Source organism: Manis javanica, chromosome 6 (assembly GCF_040802235.1).
Source record: "Manis javanica isolate MJ-LG chromosome 6, MJ_LKY, whole genome shotgun sequence".
Lineage (NCBI taxonomy): Eukaryota > Metazoa > Chordata > Mammalia > Pholidota > Manidae > Manis > Manis javanica.
In genome coordinates this window covers 81,632,958-81,657,727 of record NC_133161.1, presented here as the reverse complement: position 1 = coordinate 81,657,727, position 24,770 = coordinate 81,632,958, and the positions used below count along the sequence as shown (strand labels likewise).

Sequence of the window (24,770 nt, the reverse complement as noted above, 5' to 3'; positions counted from 1 at the left end):
TTTTATACTCCACAAATAAGTGAGATAATTTAGTATTTGTCTTTCTCCCCTAACTTATTTCACTGAGCACAATACCCTCTAGCTCCATCCATGTTGTTGCAAATGGTAGGATTTATTTTCTTTTTATGGCTGAATAGCATGCCATTGTGTTTATGTACCACATCTTCTTTATCCATTCATCTATTGATGGATACTTAGGTTGCCCCCATATTGTGACTATTGCAAATAGTGCAGCAATAAACATAGGGGTGCATATGTCTTTTTGAATCAGAGATTTTCTTCTTTATGGGTAAATTCCTAGGAAGGGTAATACTGAGTCAAATGGTATTTCTACTTTTAGTTTTTGGAGGAACCTCCATATTGCTTTCCACAATGGTTGCACCAGCTTACATTCCCACCAGCAGTGTAGGAGGGTTCCCATTTACCTGCATCCTTGCGAGCATTTGTTATTTCTTGTCTTTTGGGTAGTGGCCATCCTAACTGGTATGAAGTGATATCTCATTGTGGTTTTAATTTGCATTTCTCTGATAATTAGTGATGTGGAGCATCTTTTCATGTGCCAGTTAACCGTCTGAATTTTTTATTTGGAGAAGTGTCTGTTCTGGTGCTCCACCTATATTTTAATCAGATTATTTGTTTTTGGGGTATTGAGGTGTGTAAGCTCTTTATATATTTTGGATGTTAAACCCTTATTGGATAAGTCATTTATGAATATATTCTCCAATACTGTAGGATGCCTTTTTGTTCTGCTGATGGTGCCCTTTTCTGTGTAGAAGCATTTTAACATGGTATAGTCCCATGTGTTTATTTTTGCTTTTGTTTCGCTTGCCCAAGGAGATGCATTCAGGTAAAAGTTACTCATATTTATATATTCAAGAGAGTTTTGCCTATGTTTTCTTCTAAGAGTTTTATGGTTTCATGACTTACATTCAGGTCTTTGATCCATTTTGAGTTTACTTTATTGTATGGTGTTAGAAAATAATGCAGTTTCATTCTCTTGCATGTAGCTGTCCAGTTTTGCCAACACCAGCTGTTGAAGAGGCTGTCATTTCCCCATTGTGTATCCATGGCTCCTTTATCATATATTAATTTACCATATATGCTTGGGTTTATATCTGGGCTCTCTATTCTGTTCCATTGATCTATGGGTCTGTTCTTGTGCCAGTACCAAATTGTCTTGATTATTGTGGCTTTGTAGTAGTCGTTGAGGTGGGGGAGCATAATTCTCCCAGCTGTATTCTTCCTTTTCAGGATTTCTTTGGCTATTCGGGGTCTTTTGTGGTTCCGTATGAATTTTAAAACTATTTGTTCTAGTTGGTTGAAGAAAGCTGTTGATATTTTGATAGGGGTTGCATTGAATCTGTAGATTGCTTTAGGCAGGATGGCCATTTTGACAATATTAATTCTCCCTATCCATGAGCCTGGGATGTGTTTCCATTTATTGGTATCTTCTTTAATTTCTCTAATGAGTGTCTTATAATTTTCAGAGTGTAGGTCTTTCAATTCCTTGGTTAGGTTTATTCCTAGGTATTTTATTCTTTTTGATGCAATTGTAGATGGAGTTGTTTTCCTGATTTATCTTTCTGCTAGTTCATTTTTAATATATAGGAATATGGCAGGTTCTGTGTATTAATTTTGTATCCTGCAACTTTGCTGAATTCAGTTATTTGTTCTAATAGTTTTTTTTGATGGACTCTTTAGGGTTTTGTATGTATAATATGTCATATGCAAGTAGTGACAATTTAATTTCTTCCTTACCAATTTGGATGCCTTTTGTCTCTTTACTTTGTCTGATTGGTGTGACTAGAACCTCCAGAATTATGCTGAATAAGAGTGGTGAGAATGGGAATCCTTGTCTTATCCTAATCTTTGAGGAAAAGCTTTCAACTTTTGGCTATGAAGTCTGATGTTTGCTGTGGGTTTGTCATATATGGTCTTTATCATGTTGTGGTAGGTAACTCCATAAACATTTTGTTAAGAGTTTTTATCATGAGTGGATATTGAATTTTGTCAATTGCTTTTCCAGCATCTTTGAGATGATCATGTGATTTTTGTCCTTTGTGTTGATGTGGTATATAATATTGATTGATTGATAAACATTGTATCATCCTTGCATCCCTGGAATAAATCCCACTTGATGATGATGGACGATCTTTTTGATGTATTCTTGTATTCGGTTTGCTAATGATTTGTTGAGGATTTTTACATCTATGTTTTTACCAGGGATATTAGTCTTTTTCTTTTTATTGGATATTTTATTTTTGTATGGTGTCTTTGTCTGATTTTCATATTAGTGTGATACTGGCCTCATAGAGTGCATTTGGGAGTATTCCTTCCTCTTAAATTTTTGGAAGACTTTAAGAAGGATAGATATTAGCTCTTCATTAAATGTTTGATAAAATTCAGCTGTGAAGCCATCTGGACCTCAGGTTTGTTTTTAGGCAGTTTTTTGATTACCAGTTCTATTTCATTACTGGTAAAAAAAACCAACCCTGTATATTCTATTAAAAATATATGAATATAGAAACATATAGTTTGTCTTTGGTCTCAGAAATTGTTAAAAATAAAACTTATCATGACTTGGTAAAATATGTAAGCTGTTGTGTATTCTAAGATATAGTAATAAAATTTTCATTATTCTATCTTATATAATGTTCAATAGTTATTCATTACACTTATTCACAACAATTGTGGTAAATTCAACACATCCCAAAGGAATAGCAAATACTTTGTCACAGAACCGTTTGTTCTAGGAAATTTATAGCCTTCCTAGTTCAGTTCCCAAGATCAAAATTGCATTCCAGCATCACCCCAAACTGAGATATTTTGTTAGCTATTTAAGGTTCATTTGAAAATACAGGAACGAAATCTGCCATCAGCTATTTGAACTACTGTAGTTCAGTAAGATAATAAAAATTGTAATGTTGCAATAATAAAAATATTTTTTAATCTAAGTTTGATCACAGGCCTGCAATCACAGTACAACTTTACAATACTTACTCTCAGTTCATTGTTTGTGAGAGTAAAGGTTTCATTTGAAAAAGTATCCTTGATCAAATTATAAGTGATATTGTTATTAGGAACAGTTCCATCCTTATCTGTACAAATTAGACAGACTACAAGAGTTTCAACTGGAATATTTTCAGGAAGTTCAATTCTGTAATAAGTAAAACAGGAGAAAAATTGTAGTTTAGTGTGTTAATATCCTTAATTTAAAATACATTTAAAATTTAAAATTTTGCATGCAGATGATACTTAATTTAAAATAGAAATGACACTTAATCTAAAATTCATTTAAAAATGTGCTCATACTTTGCATTATCACTTCTGCCAATAATAAAATTACAATGTTGGTGAAAAATTCTGAAATATAAGAAATAATTTGGCATCCTTTCTAAAGCCTAGGGAAAATGAGCTAGTATTATGTTACAGTAATAAGCAGCAAAATTAGTAAGATAAATACTTAATTATAATTGGAAAATGTCAGTTTGTACCTCAAATTCATAATTTTATATTTATAAATTCAAGAGCTGAAACTCATCTGAAATTACTTGCTCCAAACTTTTGCCTTTAGGCACTTCAATTATTGTCCCCTTTTGAAAAATACGGAAACTAAGAACTAGAGAAGTTAAATGACAAAGAGACACAGGCTAGACTGGATTAAAGATGGCAGCGTGAGAGGTGAGACAGAGACCTCCTCTTAAAACCACATATAATATGAAAATATATTTCATATAATGAATCCTGAAAGAACAGCATGAAAGAAGGCGGCACCAGACTGCATACACCTGGAGAAAAGAGCAAAACTCACGGAACAGGGTAACGTACCAAAGCTGTGACCTGGTGGGTCCCAAGCCCTTCCCCAACCCTAGCTCACTGAAAGGAGGAAGAGAAACAGAGTGGGGAGGGAGTGGAGGCCTGAGACTGTTGAACACCTAGTCCTGGAGATCTGCTCTGGCACCATGAACCTACATTTCATGGTGCTTTGGTGATTTAGTGTGGTTGGAAAGCTAAGGCAGGCAGGATACTTGGAGAGACAGAGATACCAACTGCTTGTAGAAAACAAGGATTCATATCCAGCTGATCTGGGTAGGCAGTCTGAGAGAGGTCCTAAAAGTGAGAGGGCTGCTAAAGGGGCAAGGATTGCACAGAGCTTACTGCTCAGGAGAAAGAACAGGTAGACAAAATTGTCCAGGTGCACTCTGCCCAGCAGGTTGGGAGCTTAAATGATCTTCAGGTGCTCCATTCCCCTGGCTTGCTATGCAGCTCCAAGGCCCCCCAATGTGATAGGCAGCCTCCTGTGTCTTTCTCCTGGCTAGACTTCACCTCGCTCAGGTTCACAAAATGGCAATGCCTGCCGTGGCATCAGGCCAGCCAGAGGGAAGCCCTGCCTATAGCAGCTACAAACACCAAGCATAGAGGCTTACACCTATGTGTTCAGCCCACTGGTTCTGGCAGTGGAGACAGGTATAGCAGCCAGGAAGCAGGAAACAGCTCTTTCCTCCCCTCAAACACCAACACCGCTCCCCTGCAAAATGCGACATTGTTCCAGGGGCTGAGCAGCTCCAGAGAGTAGAGCTTCTGGGCACTACAGGGCACCAGAGACAAATTATGAAATGTCAAAGGAAACTGATTCCAAACAAAATTATGAATACACGAGAGAAATAGTCAAGTGAAATTGACCTCATGAATCTTCCTAAAAGAAATTTCAAAATAAAAATCATTAACATGCTCATGGAGGTACAGAAAATATTCAAGAACTCAGGAATGAATTCAGGACAAAGATCCAATCATTGAAGAAAACAATGGAGGGTATTAAAAGCAGATTAGATATGATGGAGGAGATGATAAATGAATAGAAAGTAGGAAAGAGGAATACAAAGAAGCTGAGGCACAGAGAGAAAAAAGGATCTCCAAGAATGAAAAAATACAGAGAACTGTGTGACCAAACCAAATGGAACAATATTTTTATTAAAGGGGTACCAGAAAAAAAGAGAGCAAAAGGGATAGAAAGTGTCTTTGAGGAGGTAATTGCTAAAAACTTCCCCAATCTGGGGAAAGAGATAGTCTCTCAGTCCATGGAGGTGCACAGATCTCCCAACACAGGGGACCCAAGGAGGACACCACCAAGACATACAATAATGAAAATGGCAAAGATAAAGGGTAAGGACAGACTATTAAAAGCATCCAGAGAGAGAAATAAGATCACACACAAAGGAAAACCCATCAGGTTATCATCAGATTTCTCAGCAGAAACCTTACAGGCCTGAAGGGAGTGGCATGACATATTTAATGCAATGAAGCAGAAGTACCTCAAACCAAGAATACTTTATCCAGCAAAATTATCATTTAAATTTGAAGGAGGGATTAAACAATTTCCAGATAAGCAAAAGCTGGGGGAACTAACCTCCCACAAACTGTCTTTACAGTGTATTTTGGAGGGACTGCTATAGATGGAAGTGTTCCTAAGGTTTAATAGCTGTCACCAGAGGTAATAAAAAGTAAAGGACAAAGAGTACAGAATATGATACCTAATGGAGGAGGAAGAAAAAGAGGGGGGAAAAAAAGGAACTTTTAGATTGTGTTTGTAATAGCATACTAAGTGACTTAATTTAGACACTTAGATAGTAAGGAAGTTACCCTTGAACCTTTGGTAACCACTAATCCAAAGCATGCAATGGCAATAAGTACATACCTATCTATAATCACCCTAAATGTAAATGGTCTGAATCCATCAATCAGAAGATGTATAATCACTGAATGGATAAAAAAACAAGACCCAACTATATGCTGCCTACAAGAGATTCACTTCAAACCCAAAGACATACACAGACTAAAAGTGAAGAGATGGAAAACATATTTCATGCAACTAAAAAGGAGAAAAAAGCAGGAGTTGCAGTACTTATATCAGACAAAATAGACTTCAAAACAAAGAATGTCACAAGAGACAAAGAAGGACATTACATAAGGTTAAATGGGCCAATCCAACAAGAGGATATAACCATTATAAATAACTATGCACCCAACACAGGAGCACATACATATGTGAAACAAATATTAACAAAATAAAAAGGGAAATAGAATGTAATGCATTCATTCTAGGAGATTTCAACACACCACTCACTCCAAAGGACAGATCAACAAGACAGAAAATAAGTAAGGAGAAAGAGGCACTGAACGACATCAGAACAGATGGACCTAACAGACATCAACAGAACTCTACAGCCAAAGGCAGCAGGATGCACATTCTTCACAAGTGCACATGGAACATTTTCAAGAACAGAACATATACTAGGCCACAAAAAGAGCCTCGGTAAATTCAAAAAGATTGAAAGTGTACCAACCAGTTTCTCAGATCCCAAAAGTATAAAACTAGAAATAAATTGTACAAAAAAAGAACAAAAAGGCTCACAAACACATGGCTGCTTAACAACATGCTCCTAAATAATCAATGGACCAATGACTAAAGTAAAACAGAGATCATGCAACATATAGAGACAAATGAAAACAACAGCACAACACCCCAACTTCTGTGGGACACAGCAAAGACAATTCTATGAAGGAAGTATATAGCAATCCAGGCCTATTTAAAGAAGAAAGAACAATCCTAAATGAATAGTCTAAACTCACAAGTATTGATACTGGGAAAAGAAGAACAATTGCGACCCAAAGTCAGCAGAAGGAGGGACATAATAAAGATCAGAAAATAAATGAATAAAATTGAGAAGAATAAAACAGTAGAAAAAATTAATGAAATCAAAAGCTGGTTCTTTGAGAAAATAAACAAAATAAACAACGCCTAGCCAGACTTATGAAGAGAAAAAGAGAATCTACATACATATACAGAATCAGAAAAAAAGGAAAAATCATGACAGACACCACAGAAATACAAAGAATTATTAGAGAATACTATGAAAATCTATATGTTAACAAACTGGATAACCTAGAAGAAATTGACAACTTTTTAGAAAAATACAACCTTCCAAGACTGACCCAGGAAGAAACAGAAAATCTAAACAGACCAATTACCAGCAATGAAATTGAATCAGTAATCAAAATACTACCAAAGAACAAAACTCCTGTACCCGATGGATTCACTGCTGAATTTTATCAGACATTTAGAGAAGACATAATACCCATTCTCCTTAAAGTGTTCCAAAAAATAACAGAGGAGGGACTACTTCCAAACTGATTCTATGAAGACATCATCACTTTAATACCAAATCCAGGCAAAGACCCCACAAAAGAAGAAAATTACAAACCAATATCCATGATGAACATACATGCAAAAATACTCAACAAAATATTAGCAAACTGAATTAAAAAATACATCAAAAGGATCAAACACAATGATCAAGTAGGATTCATCTCAGGGATGCAAGGATGGTACAACATTCGAAAATCCATCAACATCATCCACCACATCAACAAAAAGGGCAAAAACCACATAATCATCTCCATAGAAGCTGAAAAAGCATTTGACAAAATTAACATCCATTCATGATGAAAACTCTCAACAAAATGGGTATAGAGGCAAGTACTTCAACATAATAAAGGCCATATATGACAAACCCACAGCAAATATCATACTTAACAGTGAGAAGCTGAAATCTTTTCCTGTAAGATTAGGAATAAGACAAGGATGCCCACTCTCCCAGCTTTATTCAACATAGTTCTGCAGGTCCTAGCCATGGCAATTCGACAACACAAAGAAATAAAAGGCATCCATACTGGCAAGGAAGAAGTCAAACTGTCACTGTTTGTAGATGACATGATATTCTACTTAAAAAAAACTAAAGAATCCACTCCAAAATTACTAGAACTAATATCTGAATTCAGCAAAGCTGCAGGATACAAAATTAATACACAGAAATATGGTGCATTCCTGTACAGTAATGATGAACTAGCAGAAAGAGAAATCAGGAAAACAATTCCATTAACAATTACATCAAAAAGAATAAAACACCAGGAATAATTCTAACCAAGGAAGTGAAAGACCTATACCCTGAAAGCTACAAGACACTCCTAAGAGAAATTAAAGAGGATACTAATAAATGGAAATTCATTTCATGCTCTTGGGTAGGAAGAATTAATATTGTTAAAATGGCCATCCGGCCTAAAGCAATATACACATTCAAGGCAATCTCTATCAAAATACCAACAGCATTCTTCAATGAACTGAAACAAATAGTTCTAAAATTCATATGGAACCACAAAATACCCCAAATAGCCAAAGCAATCTTGAGAAGGAAGAATAAAGCAGAGAATCTTGCTTCCCAACTTCCAGTTCTACTACAAAGCCACAGTAATCAAGACAATTTGATACTTGCACAAGTACAGACCCATAGACCAGAGGAACAGAATAGAGTCCAGATATTAACCCATGCATACATGGTCAATTAATATATGATAAAGAAGGCACGGATATACAATTGGGAAATGACAGCCTCTTCAACAGCTGGTGTTGACAAAACTGGACAGCTACATGTAAGAGAATGGAACTGGATTACTGTCTAACTCCATATACAAAAGTAAACTCAAAATGGATCAAAGATCTGAAGTCATGAAACCATAAAACTCTTAGAAGAAAATATAGGCAAAACTCTCTTGAATATAAACATGAGCAATTTCTTCATGAACATATTTCCCTGGGCAAGGGTAACAAAAGCATAGATGAACAAGTGGGACTATATCAAACTAAAAAGCTTCTGTCCAGCAAAGGACACCATCAAGGGTTGACATCCAAAATATACAAAGAACACATGCACCTCAACAAACAAAGAGCAAATAATCCAATTAAAAAATGGGCACAGGATCTGAACAGACACTTCTCCAAAGAAGAAATTCTGATCACTAACATGCCCATGAAAAGATGCTCCACATCGCTAATCATCAGAGAAATGCAAATTAAAACCACAATGTAATATCACCTCACACCAGTTAGGATGGCCAATATCTGAAACAAACAACAAAAAATGTTGGTGAGGATGTGGAGAAAGGGGAACCCTCCTACACTGCTGGTGAGAATGTAAATTAATTCAACAACTGTGCAAAGCAGTATGGAGGTTCCTCAAAAAGCTCAAAATAGAAATACCATTTGACCCAGGAATGCCACTTCTAGGAATTTACCCTAAGAATGCAGAAGCCCAGGTTAAAAAAGACATATGCACCCCTGTGTTTATCGCAGCACTATTTACAATAGCCAAGAAATGGAAGCAACTTAAGTGTCCATCAGTAGATGAATGGATAAAGAAGATGTGGTACATATACGCAATGGAATATTATTCAGCCATAAGAAGAAAACAAATCCTACCATTTGCAACAACATGGATGGAGCTAGAGGGTATTATGCTCAGTGAAATAAGCCAGGTGGAAAAAGACAAGTATCAATTGATTTCACTCATATGTGGAGTAGAAGAACAAAGCAAAAATTGAGGAACAAAACAGCAGGAGACTCACAGAACCCAATAACAGACTAACATTTACCAAAGTGAAAGGGATTGGGGAGGATGGGTGGGAAGGGAGGGACAAGGGGGGAAAAGGGCATTACGATTAGCACACATAATATGGGGGGGGCACAGGGAAGGCAGTATAGCAACGACAATGTTGTTCATCTTAAGTGTATATTAATGATACCAAAAATAATTAAATAATTAATTAATTAAAAAAAGAACAACACAGGCTCCTGAAGAAATGAACGGATCCTTAACCTTCTGCTTCCCTGTGCAGTATGATTTCTTCATTTTCATGGTATATAAAACTGTCTTGTTGTTAGTAAATTTTTTAAATATATATTAGAGATGAACTAATGCATTGATCAGCTCTATGCATTCCTCAAGCTATGATAGCCTACCACTGGCTGTCCATTAAATCTGTTTGACAGTTAGCAGGAACTGTTAACTTTTACCAATATTCATTTGGCTCTTTTTGTATATCTGTTTCCCTAAAACTTCCACAAATTGGCTCTTTGTTCAGGGGAACAGGAGGGTATGTTGGAAGTGAAACATAAGTGGAAGACATATCCGTCTATGCAAGGTAACTGAGAATTTAGCACCTTCCACATGCTCTCACTTTTTGTTATTTCTCCATGTGGTTGGTAGCAAAAGGCAACATGGCAAAGGCAGAGGATCCAATAAACCAGAATCCCTAAGTCACAGCCTGGAGGAATGCCACTCAGTAGAGCCAATGGACCCTTACTGCTCTATGAATAAGTGACAAAGAAATGCTTATTGGATTTATTGGGTTCATTGCTCTTGTTATGGTTGTTACAGAAACTAATGTTAAGCATCAATAAAGAGAGTTATGACTTTAATTGTTTTCTGTTTTAAAAGAATATTTCTTATTTTAATTACTTAAAATACCTTAGGTTTGAAATAAATAGTGAAGTAAAAGATGAATTGTCTAATTTGTTAACATAATGTTCTAGAAACCAAAAAATCTTATATTCCTCCAGCAAGAATCTGTAAACTACTAGCTGGAATAGAAAGTGAGAGAAAACTATAATTGGAGTGGCTACAGGATCATTTTTCATTATTTCTCCCTCTTGATTTTTCATTAAAACTTATCTCTGACAAAATATTTATGAGTAAAAGTTGATTTTTAAACTACAACAGAGCAATGGCACTGCTTCTATATGTAGATTCTGGCCTATGTTTTGTCACTATACAGGGATCAAATATATGCCACAATAATATTCATAAAGTATTGTTTTATGTGAGAGATGTTATTCAAGAGCAGACCAATGAAAAGGTTTTATAGCATTGTATAAAACATCATTTCTGTTATGTAAGTGAAAATTCTGCTTAAACAGGAGCTATTGTTGCTCAACTTGTAGGACTGTCAAAGTTTTACTCCATATAGTTGATTTTAGCTCTATCTAGATTGTCTTCAGTTGCTTGATAATATTAAGAGCAGATTTCTGTGGTGTTCCTCAGGGATGGATTATTACAAATGCCTTTGGAATGAAATATGTAACTATAATATCAAAGGAGAGTATGTTACCAGGATACTCCCAGACTGGGCTAAGAATTTTCTGAGCAATCAGGGGTTCTGTAAAGAAAAATGTACTAAGGACCCAAAATCTTGGTTTCAGGATCTAGTCCTCTGCTAATCACTATATAAAAATTTGTAAGTAAATGAAATCTTACAGATTTGGTACTCCATTTATGTAATGGGAATAACATGCCTGCATTTTAAAATCTCTAGGTAATCATAAAGCCACATCAAGGAAGGTAAATTTGCATGTGGCCTTAGAGCTATCTTTAAATTAATATCAATAAAATTTTTAGAAATGAATTATAACTCTGTATGTATACAAATATATATAGATGTTTTTTAATGTGATGGTTGTTTTACCATCTGAAAACAAGAGGTTAGATGAAAGCCATTCTTTGAGGTTCTTGTGAGCTTTAATGCTCATAATCTTTAGAGACAAACTAAAACAGCTCCAATTGTACCAGGGAGGAAAAATGAGATGCTGCAATTGTTTGAAAATATAGTAAGGAAGGAATAAAGGACTTCTTCATCCCAGGAATAGTATGTTGGTCACCTATGTATTTTTCTGTCCTTTTTTCTTATATATATGCCAAAATCTGAAGGCCAAATTTGCTACAGTAACTTACGCGTAAATATCTCGAGGGCAATGAGGTGGATTGTCATTGACATCTTGTAGAATCACTGTGAGTGTTCCAGTTGTGGAATGCACTCGTCCATTGTCATAAACTCTAAAATATAATATCCAAGAATGTGGGGTGGCTGCATCTTCATAATCCAAAGGATAGGCAGTCATGACCTCTCCTGAGTCTAAAGGACAGACAAATGCAAATTTATTCAACATTCACCAGATGAATATATTATGCATTAAAATGACATAGATATAAAATGTTAAATTGTAGTGATGGTTAGAGGGGTGAACTGCATGGTATAAGAATTATATCTCATCAAAGCTATTTTTAAAATATAATAAAAAATAACATGGATAAAATAATTCTAGGAATAAATTAAAGGACAAATCGGAGTTGCTGACCTGATGAAACTCATGAAACATTCACCATTTAAGATCTTTGGAGAATAGTTAGTGACAGGGAAAGAGAAGCCTTCTAAACTGCATAGATCAGAAAACAGCAGGGTGATGGTGGGTTGGGCTGAGGGGTGCATGCAAAGCCTAGACTGAATATTGAAAAGTGAGCACAGGAAATCCAGGCAGAGAAGATTGGAGTGGAGTGGATGTTGCAAGGAGAGAGTTAATGGCAAAGTAAAGCTGAAGGAGCAAAAAAAAAAAAAATAGGACAGACACTCCAGGCAGGTGGAACAGCACATGGAAAGGCAAAAACTATACAAGAACAGATGAGAGAAAAAAGTAAACTGAACTGCTGAAGATTGAGTGAGAGATGTTAAATTCCAATAGTGATGGAAAGAAAAGATTTAAATTCATAGCTACCAGGTAGAACTGATAAACACATATTCTGGTTGGTTGGACATGTGTATGTGGGGAGGGGAAGAACATAAGTGGACTGAATGCAATAAAAGAAATTCTTAATATCTTTACTATATTCCATCCACTTTTAAATTCTGTTATTTAAAAGATAAAGTTTATTGCAATTGAAAATATTAATTGGATATTTCCATTTTGGTAGGGCATCTTATTTTCCTGAATAAGATCATTTTTATTTTAAAACCTCACATATAGTACAAGAGAATAATACATTAACCCCCCTCATACACATTACTATCTTCAACAGTTACAATACATGGGCAATTGTGTTTCATCTGTAGTATTGCCTACTTTTTTCCTTACCTGGGTTATTTTGGAGAAAATCCCTAACAACATGTCATTTCATTTGTATTTTCTTATCTATTCTTAAAGACGAAGAATTCTTCTTTTAAAATATAAGTATGATATAACTAGTATACCTAAAAACATCACATTAATTTTTTAGCATCATCATATATCTAGTAATTATCAAATTTCTTGGATTGTGTTATGAACTTCAGCTGCTTTGCAAATAATCACTAAGTCCATACTTTGTAACTGATTGATATATCTCAATGCTCTTTAGAAGGTTCTCCACCAACACTGAACAGCTTTTGTTATAATATTGTATTTTTTCCTTGATAAGTTAAATGGCAATACACTATGCATACTTTTCTCTATGCTTTTTCCCCTAATATATTTTGGAGATTATTACATAATAATATAGAGAGAGGTTACTCATTTCTTTTTTGGGGTGCATATTATTCCATTGTCTAGGTAGAATAATAAAAAATCACAGTTTTACAACCAGTATCCCATAGATACTTTCAAACTTTGCTATTAAATAATTCTGCAATAAAGAGCATGTGGATATGTCTTTTTACATTCTGCCAGGATATTTTGAGATCTTTTCTAGACGGGCGATTGCAGAGTCAAAATGTAAATGCACATGCAAATTTCCTAGATCCTGCCAAATTGCCCTTGGTAGGTGTACTATTTTTCATTCTCATCAGCAATATATGAGGTTTGTTTTTCCACAGCTTCACCAACAGAAGATATCAAACATGAATTTTTGCTAATCTAGCATTTTAGAAGCAGTGTAGTACCATTTATTTTTCAAATTTATTGTGAGCAAGATTAGGCATCTTTTCATATGGTTGAGAGTCATTTGCAACTCCTCTAAACTATCGATTCTCATCCTTAGTCTAATTTCATATATGACTGTTACTTTTATTTCTTCTAATATTCAAATGTTTCCCAATTTTTCATTTGTATTTTTTCTCTCCATAAGGTGATTTGTTTGCCATAAAAAAAAATGTTGTTGTCATGATGCTAATGTGATGATTATGTCACATTAATCAAGCTATCCCCTTATAGTTTCTGGATTTTGAGTTAAAGTCACAAAACTTTTCCCAGATTATAAAGAAATCCATTTGCATTTTCTCCTATTCTACATTTGTTGCATTTTGTAAAAAAAATATCTATTTGATTGTTGTCTGGTGTACACTGTAAAAATGTTTTATTTTTCCTGATGTTATCCAGTTACTACATCATTTATTTAAACGTCTATTTTTTCTACACTGTTACTGAATACCACACTTTCCTGATCATTAGGCTCTCTTGTCAAGATTTTATATTCTGTTCTAAATGTCTTCTCTATAAGCATTTGTAAATATCACACTCTTCACAATTCAGAAGCACTTTAATGTGTTTTAGTATCTACGAGGCTGAGCTTCACATTGCTCCTATGTTTCAATTTTTTTCCTACATAAATGTTTTTTATTCTTCTAGCTCCAGGCAGGGTAGAATGAGATAAGGTGACATATGCAAAGAGAAAAACATAAAAAGCAACAAAAGCAACAAAAACAAAAACCCTAATATTTTAATTGTGAATTGTTTTTAAATAATTATGTTTCATCTATATTTGCAGAGCTTGTAGCCTTTATGTGTAATATACTGACCTTTATAAATATTATTTATTTTTAGTTCCATATGGAAATATATGTTTAGTTCTCAGCATCATTTTTATGCTGATATCTCTCCATTTTTTTGGTTATGTGAAATGCATTCTCTAGTGAATTCTTCAGGAAAAACTCATAGAACAATATTTCCTGAGTGCTTACATGTTCCTTAAATTTGTTTCTGCTTTCTTTATCTATGAGGTCATTTCTGTATGTAAAAACTTCTTAAGTCGTATTTTGTGTCCTCGAATTTCCTAAACATGTTATTCTATTAACTTGTGGAAAAATGGTTATACAAAAGTCTGTTGCCAATTCATTGATCACTCTAAGTGTTAAATCTTTTTGCCTAAGGGCTTGATATTTTTTTCTACCTATTTAATATCTAATAGTTTACCAGAATATGTCTAAGATTCATCCAGTCTGTGTTGGTTTTCCAGACACCTAGTATGTCTTTTTTAAACATATAGCATTGAATCTTCTTTTATTTTAGGAACATTTCTCAAATGATACTTTTTAAATATTTGTTAAGTTCCACTGCTTTTGTTTGCTTCTTCAGGAACTTTTAGAACATGATTTAAGGTATTGGCACTTCTCTAACTCTCTTCTATACCTGTCATCTTTTTTTTCTTTCCTCATTTCTATTTTTTAGTCTTTATAAGTATCAAAATTTTAAATAATCACGAACATGTAGGAAAATTATTTTCCTGAACTATTTGATAATAAGTCTCATCATCTCCAAATACTTTAATGTATATTTCCTGAGAGCATTCTCCATTATTACCACTATAGAAACAACAAAATTCAGACATCACCAATATATCTAATACTGAGAACCCCTTCCAAGTTTCACCAATTGTCTCAATGATATTTTTATAGCAAAAAGATCCAGTTCAGAACCAAACATTGTAATGTCTCTTTAGTCTCCTTCAATCTTGAAAATCCTTCAATCTCCCCTTAAATTTTATGATCATTTTGAAGATTAAAGGCTGGTAATTTTGGAGAATTTTTCTCAAATTGGATTTGCCTAATATCTGCTCATGATAAGATTTGGGTTATACAGTTTTGGATAAAAAAATCATTAGTTATAATGCGTTCTTATTGCAGGCTATCAGTTTTTCTCATTACTGTTGATGTTCACTTCAATTACTTAACTAAGATGGTGTCTGCCAGTTTTCTCTACTCCAAAATTGCTATATTACCCTTTGCAATTATTAAGTATTTTATAGTGAGGTCCTTTGGAAATATGTAAGCATCCTATTCCCCCATCAAACGTTCAATTTATTTATGTATTTATGTATTTATGTACTCGTAGTGACCCATTTTACATAGTTATAATCAGCAACTATTATTATTCATTCTGATGTTCAAATTTCCCTTTAATTGGCTACAGCCAGCCAATTCAAGCTGATTTCTGTGTCTTTTTAACATACCTACATCATCCTTTGAGCATGTTCTTGCTTTCTGTTATGACAAGATATTTCAAGCTTTCTGTTATGACAAGAGCTATTTCCCTAAGTTCTTCTAGGGTAAAAATGGTATTGAGAAGTCAGTATCTAGGTGCTAGGTCTGTTCATTGCTATTGTGGTATTTTCCTCCTTAGCTCTTTCTCTCTCTCAGCAAACATAACTACAGGAATGTATTTGTGTGTTTATGTGTATACATCCAATTGCATCAATATTTATTTATGCACCTACACATTTCCTGTTAACATACATATGAAAACTTCATTTAGTCTGACACTTTTTATTTTAATTCATCCTCATATCACTCATTCTAACTTGTTCACTTTCTGCATTTGTAATGAACATGTCTGACAGGAGAAACCAGCCTTCATTTACCTTTAACACAGTTAATTTTACTAATCCCCTTATATGTCACTACTCTCTTTTCCTCATTATCAGCTTGGGTACCCATCTCTGCTTAAGCTCTGACTTGCTATAGGTCCTTCCCTCTATAGGCCACCTTCCTCACCTCTCTCAGATTCTACTCCTTGCATGATATGATAGAGATATAGGCTCCTTCTACTGATATGATAGTGTGTTTAACCCTGCTGTTTTCATGTGTGAAAATGTAAGAGGTGAAAATCACCTCTTAAGAAGAGGAGAAAACTGTATTTCTCCCTTTCCCTTGCATTATGTATAAGTTATTAGAGGCATTAACTCTTAACTTTTGGTCACTTAAAATACATTTAGAGTTACAAGTATTGTAATCAAGCAGATTGAATTCAAGTGCAGGTTCTGTTAACTGCTTAAGCTGTGGCAAATTAAGATCCTTCTCCGAGGATTGGATTAGGATAGTAAAATACCAAAGAATTATTATGTATGCCAAGCACTTATGAGAATGTATGATATGGAATAAATATTCTATTTTTTTGGCTAGTTTTATGTTTTCAATGGGAAAATCTGCTTCTCAGAAAAAATCATAACAATAAAAATCCCAGGGAACCCTGCTGTGGGTCTGGATTGTTTGGGAGTTCCCTGGAGTAGACAGATTGTACAGACTATTTCCATACTTTTGAGAAGAAAGGAATAATCACTTTTTACCTTATATAAAATATGCTAAATATGCTGCTGAATATTTTAAAGATTCTTTAATTCTAATAGAATGATAATGCTTATTTCTAACTAGTGAAAACTTTATACTTCATGAAATGATTAGCAACAAAAATTTATACCTTCATTTATTGAAAATTCTTTTTGTGTACCTATAAATTCATAATGTACTGAGTCTCCTATATCTCTATCAGTTGCTGTCAACTTGACTAGCTTTGTTCCAACAGGCAGATTTTCATAAATATTTATAGGTGCATCTGGTATGTATCTGTGGGACAAAAGAGATTTTTTTATCACTTAGTGTAAACAAATGTCCCTTTACATCTATGTCACACAACAAATACTCTAAATTTCAAATATACATATTTTATAACCGTTTCAATCCCCTAGCCTTAAAAAAAAGAATCTTTTTCTTTTACAAGTTACTATATATATAAAATGTATGTTTTTCCTCCAAACTGTACCCTTCCTTTATTCCTTCAACTGACTGATAAAGTGTACTTTATCCAGAGAGCAAAATACCACAAACACTTCTGCAAACACTTTTTCATTTTATGTTTGGAATTATTTCCATATCACAAGGACTTATTGCCCAAATTCTCTTTAAAGGCTATATAGTTCTTGCAATATGAAATCATCAATGTGCATTTGCTATATTATTTTACTTCTTAAAGATAAATAGCAGGGTAATAGAAAGCTTTGGGTTGTTTCCCATAAAAAAATAAATAAATTGGCTCTCTTCTATGATTTCAAGCACAACATATTAACAATATTGACTTCCACTGTACATAAAAAGAACAATAACACATGCCTCATAGAGGTTTGCCTTCTATGTCACTGAATATTTGTAAGAAAACTGACAAGGAAAGTAATGGCAAACTTAAATTTACCCCTTTAAGAAAAAAATTTAAAGTTAAATCTTGTCATTTAAATATTTAGGTCACCCATTGCTTACGTAAGAACAGGACGCTCATCATTAACATTCTTGATATTTATAGTGATGGTGCCAACACAAGACTCCAGAGACAGGTTCTCTCTGTTTCTCACAGCAACCACTATCTGGAATTGCTAAAATAAATAAGACAAGGCAGAATATTTTTTGAGTGCTTAAAATATGCAGTTTCCCCTTACCACACACACACACAAAAAAGCTTTAAAAGTAAAATTGAAAAACACTTTAAAAAGTTGCAAGCATAAGAATGTAGATGTATTCCCAAATCATCTTATGGTTATTTGTCAAAAGGAATACTCTCATACAGATTTCTGTGATTAACGCTACATACTGATTGTTATAGAACTTTGACCATATTTTCAAACATTGGTTTTGATATGTTACATCTAACACAGTAAAGCCAATTTAAATTTGTTGAAATACCAAACTAAAAAAGTATCTTAAGTCTTGAGAAAGAAAATCAAAGCTGGGGGTGTCATGCTTCCTGACTTCAAACTACACTACAAAGCTACAGTAATCAAAACAATTTGGTATTGGCACAAGAATAGATCCATAGATCAATGGAATAGAATAGAGAGTGCAGAAATAAACCCACACATATATGGTTAATTATTATAAGACAAAGGAGCCATGAATATAAAATGGGGGAAAGACCGCTGTTGGGAAAATGGGAGAGCTACATGCAAGAGAATGAAAGGGGATTGCTGTCTAACTCCATACACAAAAGCCAACTCAAAATGGATCAAAGGCCTAAATGTAAGACATGAAACCATAAAACTCTTAAAAGAAAACATGGGCAAAAATCTCTTGAATATAAGCATAACCAGCTTTTTCTTGGATACATCTCCTTAGGCAAGGGAAACAAAATCACAAAAATGGACAAGTGGGACTACATCAAACTAAAAAGCTTCTTCTGTACAGCAAAAGACACCATCAGCAGAACAAAAAGGCAACCTACAGTATGGGAGAAAATATTTGTAGCAATTTATCCAAGGGGTTAACATCCAAAATATATAAAGAACTCATACTCCTCATCACCAAAAAAAACTAAAATTTCTCCAAAGAAGAAATACAGTTGTCCAATAGGCACATGAAAAGGTGTTCCATGTCACTAATCATCAGGGAAATGCCAATCAAAACCAAATGCAAATGAGCTATTACCTCATACCAGTTAGAATGGTCACTATCCAAAAGACAAGAAATAACAAATACGGGCAAGGATGTGAAAAAATTGGAACCCTCTTGCATTGTTGGTGGGAATGTAAATTGGTGTAGCCACTGGGGAAAGCTGTGAAAGTCCCTCAAAAACTAAAGGTAGAGATACCATATGACCAGTAGTAACTCTACTTCTAGGAATTTATCTGAAAAAAACAAAATCTCTAATTCAAAAAGATATGCATCCCTGTGTTTATTGCCTCATTATTTATAATAGCCAAGATATGGAAGCAACCTAAGTGTCCATCAATAGATGAATGGATTAAGATGTGGCACATATACACACAATGGAATATTATTCAGTCAAAAAAAGAAATAAATCCTGCCATTTGTGAGAGCATGGACAGACTTAGGAGGTATTATGCTAAGTGAAATAAGCCAGGCAGAGAAAGACAAATATCATATGACTTCACTTATATGTGGAATCTAAAAATAAAACAAAGCAAAATGAACAAAATAGCAATAGACTCATAGACACTGAGAAGTGACTGGTATTTTCCATGTGGGAGGGGTTGGGGTGGATGGGTGAAATAGGTGAAGGGGATAAAGAGGCACAAAATCTTGATCATAATATAAATTAGTCACAGGGATGAAAGTACAGTATAGAGAATATAGTCAATTATTCTGTAACATTTTTCTATATTGACAGATAGTAGCCACACTAGTTGGGGTGAGGATTTTATAATGTATATAACTGTCAAACCACTATGTTAGATACTTGGAACCAATATAATATTGTATATCTATTATATTTCAATAAAAATTTTACCATAAGAAAAGAATATCTTAAGTTTCATCTTTTAGGAAAAAATTATGTGAAGCTAAACAACAATATTACTTTTGGAAAAATTTGAAAAATCATGGATACTTTAGAAATCTCAAGAAAAATCTATAAAACTTCACTGAAAAAGTTGATTCCAATGTCTAAATAATTAAGAAATGTTATATAATAAGGTAAAAAGTTTTACAAAGTCAAAGACTGACTTTAGTTTTGTTATATTAAATAGAATTCTGTAATTAAAAAGTAGATTTTGTGTATAAACAAAAGCACTTCAAAATGCTTTTAATTCTATAAGATTGTACCTTATCAAGCTTTCTATTTCAGGAATATTCCGAACAAGTGAAAAGAAACTAAAGATTACAAGGGATATTAAATAAATTATGGCATGGCCAAAAATATATTACCACTGAAGTAAATTGTTATTCAGAAAAAAATGTATAAACTGCTTAAAAGACAAAGGAAAAGGGTGATTAAAAATAAAAAGGTGTTCCTCAAATATGTCAATTTTCCCTTTCTTGGATACTGTTGTAAAAAAATGGGGTTCCCTATGACAGCCCAGCTGTTTTGAGTTAAACATAGATTCATTTGTTCATTCATTCTCAGTACATCCATTGAATACCAAACACTAATGTTTGAAATGAGCAACACACAGTTTCTGCCTATATGGAGCTTAGAGGAGAATATAAAATCATTAGGAAGGATAGGACTAGCTTATTAGAAAAGATGATAAGCCAATGGCAAGGTAACCTAGTGGTAAAGGACCCATATTAAAGTTAGGCTGCTTGTGCTGGAATCAGTTTCATCCATTTACTAGGTGAATGATCTTGGGAAAGTTATTTATTTGGACTCAGTGTCTTCATCTGTAAAATGGAGGTTATCACCCTGAGAACTTCACAGGTTTCTCATAAGCATTGTTATTATTTGTAAAACACATTACTAGTGCCTAACACATACTCAACATAATGTGTTTTGTTCCTTTAGAAAAAAATAAGAGAAAAATTAATGTGTGATGTCTAGAAATCAGGGTAAGAGTGCCAGGATAGTACTTGGAATACAGCAGATATTGAATAAAATGTTTCAAACCAATGAATAAATTTGTTTCTGGATGTTTTAAGTCTTTCAAAGCCCACAGATCCCTAAAATTGGTAGATAGAGTTCATGCTTTCATTCAATAAATATGAGTACTGAGGGTATATATATATATACATATATATGAGACACACTGTGCAGCACACTATAGACAAGAACTAAGTAGAAATAACCTTACCATGGAGGAAATCACATTCTAAAGGGAAGGTGGATATGGAAACCAAGGGAGTGTAAAAGTTTGTTAAACATTTGCTTTTAGGTCAGGTTGGTGGATACAGTAAAATCGTTTTCCATAATCCTTCCAAAATACCACTGAAGTGAAATTATAGGAGAATCACAGAGAGAGAGAACCAGAGAGAGAACTTCATTATACCTAAGATTATACTAACATTTGGTCAAAGAATACTCAAGCCATGAAATTAACGTAAAAACTTTTCTGAGGGCAGTTATATTCTAATGATGCCTGGCCGGGTCAAAAGGTAAACTCCTCTGCAATGGCAATGTGCAGCACTGCCCAAATATGTAAACATGTAAAGGTCTTTTAAAGATGAGCTCATGTGTTGGGGGAAAAATGAGTGAACAAACTATCCTGAGCTTTACTCAGCAAAAACAGGAGAAATAATCAGGATTACAATCCCAAAATTAATGAAAATATTAACAAATTGAATATAGCAATCTACATTGAAAACTACCTCATGTATGGTTGGCTATATACCAGAAACATAAGGATGGTACAAAAATAGAAAATGTATTAAAGTAACTCAGAACTGTAATAAATTTTTAAAAAGTGATATCATTTTCTAAACAGATGGAGAAAAATGTTAAAAAATTAAACATCAAATTCCTGATAAAACACTCTTAACAAACTAAGAATAAAGGAAAATTTGTTACTTATTAACCCTACAACAAATACCATTCTTATTCCCATCATTTAAACACTAACTTCCAAAATTGTGACAATGTTGCCTCCTATTACCGCTTCTGATTAAGATCATTCTTGAAGTCCTCCTCAGGAAAATAAGGCATATAATAGGCATAAAAAGTTATAAGAATTAGAAACATCTGTTATTTTTCACAGATATGTTATGAATGTTAACACACAGAAAATCAAAGATAATGTAAAAATTGCTGTAATCAGTATGAGGAGTTAGCAAAGTTGCTATTTTCAAGATCAAGATTAAAAAAAAACAGTAGTTTCCTCTATAACCCTGGAGAACAATTCAAAAATAAATATTTGGCATTAAAATTCAAGTCATTCAGGAGTGTCACACAATATAATGTGTAGAAATTCAAAATTTTATGGAGGAAAATACAAAATATTATTGAAAGACTTAATGAGGTTCTGAGTAAATGAACAAATCCTCAGGGTTCTATGAAAGAACAAAGAAAAAAAAAGAATGAAGGCACTTTAATTTCAAGAGAGTGGAAAACATCAAAGTCGATAATATGAAAGATGATCCTATAATAACAGGGAGAAAGTAATATTATAAGCCATTATTCAGTTGTCCTGGAGAAGCACTTGTTGCTTCTCATTCTTTCTCATAGCTCCCACACAGTGAGAAAAGTCCTGGTCTTTCAGTCCTGGTCAAATATGCAGTTTATATAGGCTTGTTCTAGGTAAGATAATGTTAAAAAAAAAAAAAATGCCTGATGAGTCTACTACTGGAAACACTGAGAAATGTTTAAAGAAACTGGAAAACATTTGAAATTTAAGTGGTCCCATTTCCCCAGAATGATTTGATAGGAAAAGTAAATTCTTTGTTTTTTTTCCATCCCCTTATACCTCTCCTTTCCAAATGCTTGCAGATATGAAGTTTAACCAGTACATTGTTGGGGAAAAAAGACTTTGGCCAGACCTCTACAGTCAAGTAGATAGTATATCTCCATATCAAGCATAGTCAGGAAAAGCCAGAGGCAATTCTCCAGATAATTTACAACTGTAAAAAGCGTATTTTTATTGAATTACCCAGAATATTGCCTCAGTTCTATGCTTTTGAACATAGAGAAAATCTCTTCTCTTTTACACATCTAAAATAATATTTAAATATAGTCTAGTGGAAAAACTAAAATGAATTAAATAAGCTTCTAAATTTATTGTCTTAAAGTAAATTTCTGCTTGATCTATGTGAATATGAAAATGGAATTATATAAATTTGGTACTTTAAAACATTTCACTTTAGGTAAGTTTTTAAAAAATTATTGAAAATATTGAAAATTACTCTTATTTATAAGAGGCGTATATAAAATTATGTACTATTTTAATACTAAGTTTTACATCTACTCTCACCTTAGGATTTGTTTCATAGTCCAGAAGAGGTTCTGTAGTCTTAGAAATAATACCATTGGACAAATCCAAAGCAAAGTAGGCAGTAGCTTTAACTGAATAATTTAATATTAAAAACTTAAAAGAAACACACAAAAAATGGTTAATATATTATTGAAAAATCATGGATTTTGAACTGACAGTTTTGACGCAATTATTTGGCACGATTTAACTAAACCAAAATTAATTATGTGAAGACAGTACCCGTAAAATAAAAGTTAACTTCTTTCAGTTCCACACTTGAAAAACAATCTGAAAATTCTTTCACATTTTTAGTTGTATTTTTCCCAAAGGATTTTATGCTTTAAGTATTAGAGCATTTTTGGTAAATAGCTATTATTGGTTTCATAGTTCACAGATTTTTCTAATATATAAAAAAGTCATTCCCTCTTGTATAGTCACGAAGTGTATCAAACAGAGGCACATGCACTGAATTATTTGGAAGAAGCCATTTGATCTCATCTCTATATTGATTTTCTGTGTAGCACAATAAGACACTGCTTTAGACAAAGACATATTTTTATGGGCATCAGCATGTTCCTCTCCATTGTTATCACTCATGCTTATAACTGGGCTCATTTTCAAGATGAATATTAAAGGTTTTAAAAGGGATTTAGTAAAGACATTATAAATTTAAAAATTTACATCCAATTTCTGACTCCCAGGAAAACGATAAAACCTAGGAGATTGGATATTCAATGCCATTAGCAAGAAGACATGACAGCCATTTTGATGGGCATATTAACTGATTTTTGTCTGTAAGTGAAAAAACAAAGTTGGCTTATGTTAGACTAAAATCCATTAAATGTTCTTAGGGAAAAAATCTCCTTTTCTTTCTTTGTCCCTTTATTAATATGGTTTTAGACTTGTTTAAAAAATAATTTTCCAAGTTTTTGTTTTGTTTTTCTTTCCCACTGACTTTTACAATAAAATCCAGATATTATAATTGTTTATAATAAAGGTTATACATGTAAACACATAACTATAATTCATATTAATATAGATACTCACCCTTTACACACATGCACATATTCTGGCCTAAACCCACATAAAAATAGTTTGCCCACACACCATAAACACACATATCCACATGTCTTGACCCTCTCACCCCACACATATTCACACACCCATAAACCAGAAATTACATTTTTTCCTGTGTTGTGTTCTATCCTCAGTCTAAAATTCACATAAGCAAAAAAATTAAACTAGGATTGTGGATCAATGCCTCATTATAATCCAGTCACCACAACTATATACAAACTATTATATACAAACTAAATTCTCCAGCGTGCTGCCTTCCTAAACTTTTATTTCAAACATAGTCTCCAAGCAGCGTTTATGAGCCAATTGTTAGACAAAGTATGACCAAATGGGAAAAAAAAATCTGTTTACTTTACAGAGAATTAGACTAAGAATCATAAAATT

General features: G+C 33.6%; 1 protein-coding gene across 1 annotated transcript in view; it reads right to left on the bottom strand.

The window, feature by feature from the left end:
- The window catches only part of LOC118972986 (cadherin-related family member 4-like), a 105,538-nt gene that overhangs the window by 57,635 nt on the left and 23,133 nt on the right, over nucleotides 1-24,770 (bottom strand). The window contains exons 10-13 of the mRNA XM_037021451.2: nucleotides 17,941-18,053; nucleotides 17,108-17,253; nucleotides 11,622-11,802; nucleotides 3,001-3,157 (exon numbers count right to left, since the gene is read on the bottom strand). Coding sequence (XP_036877346.2) covers nucleotides 3,001-3,157; nucleotides 11,622-11,802; nucleotides 17,108-17,253; nucleotides 17,941-18,053 — 597 coding nt within the window. The remainder of the gene's footprint in view (nucleotides 1-3,000; nucleotides 3,158-11,621; nucleotides 11,803-17,107; nucleotides 17,254-17,940; nucleotides 18,054-24,770) is intronic.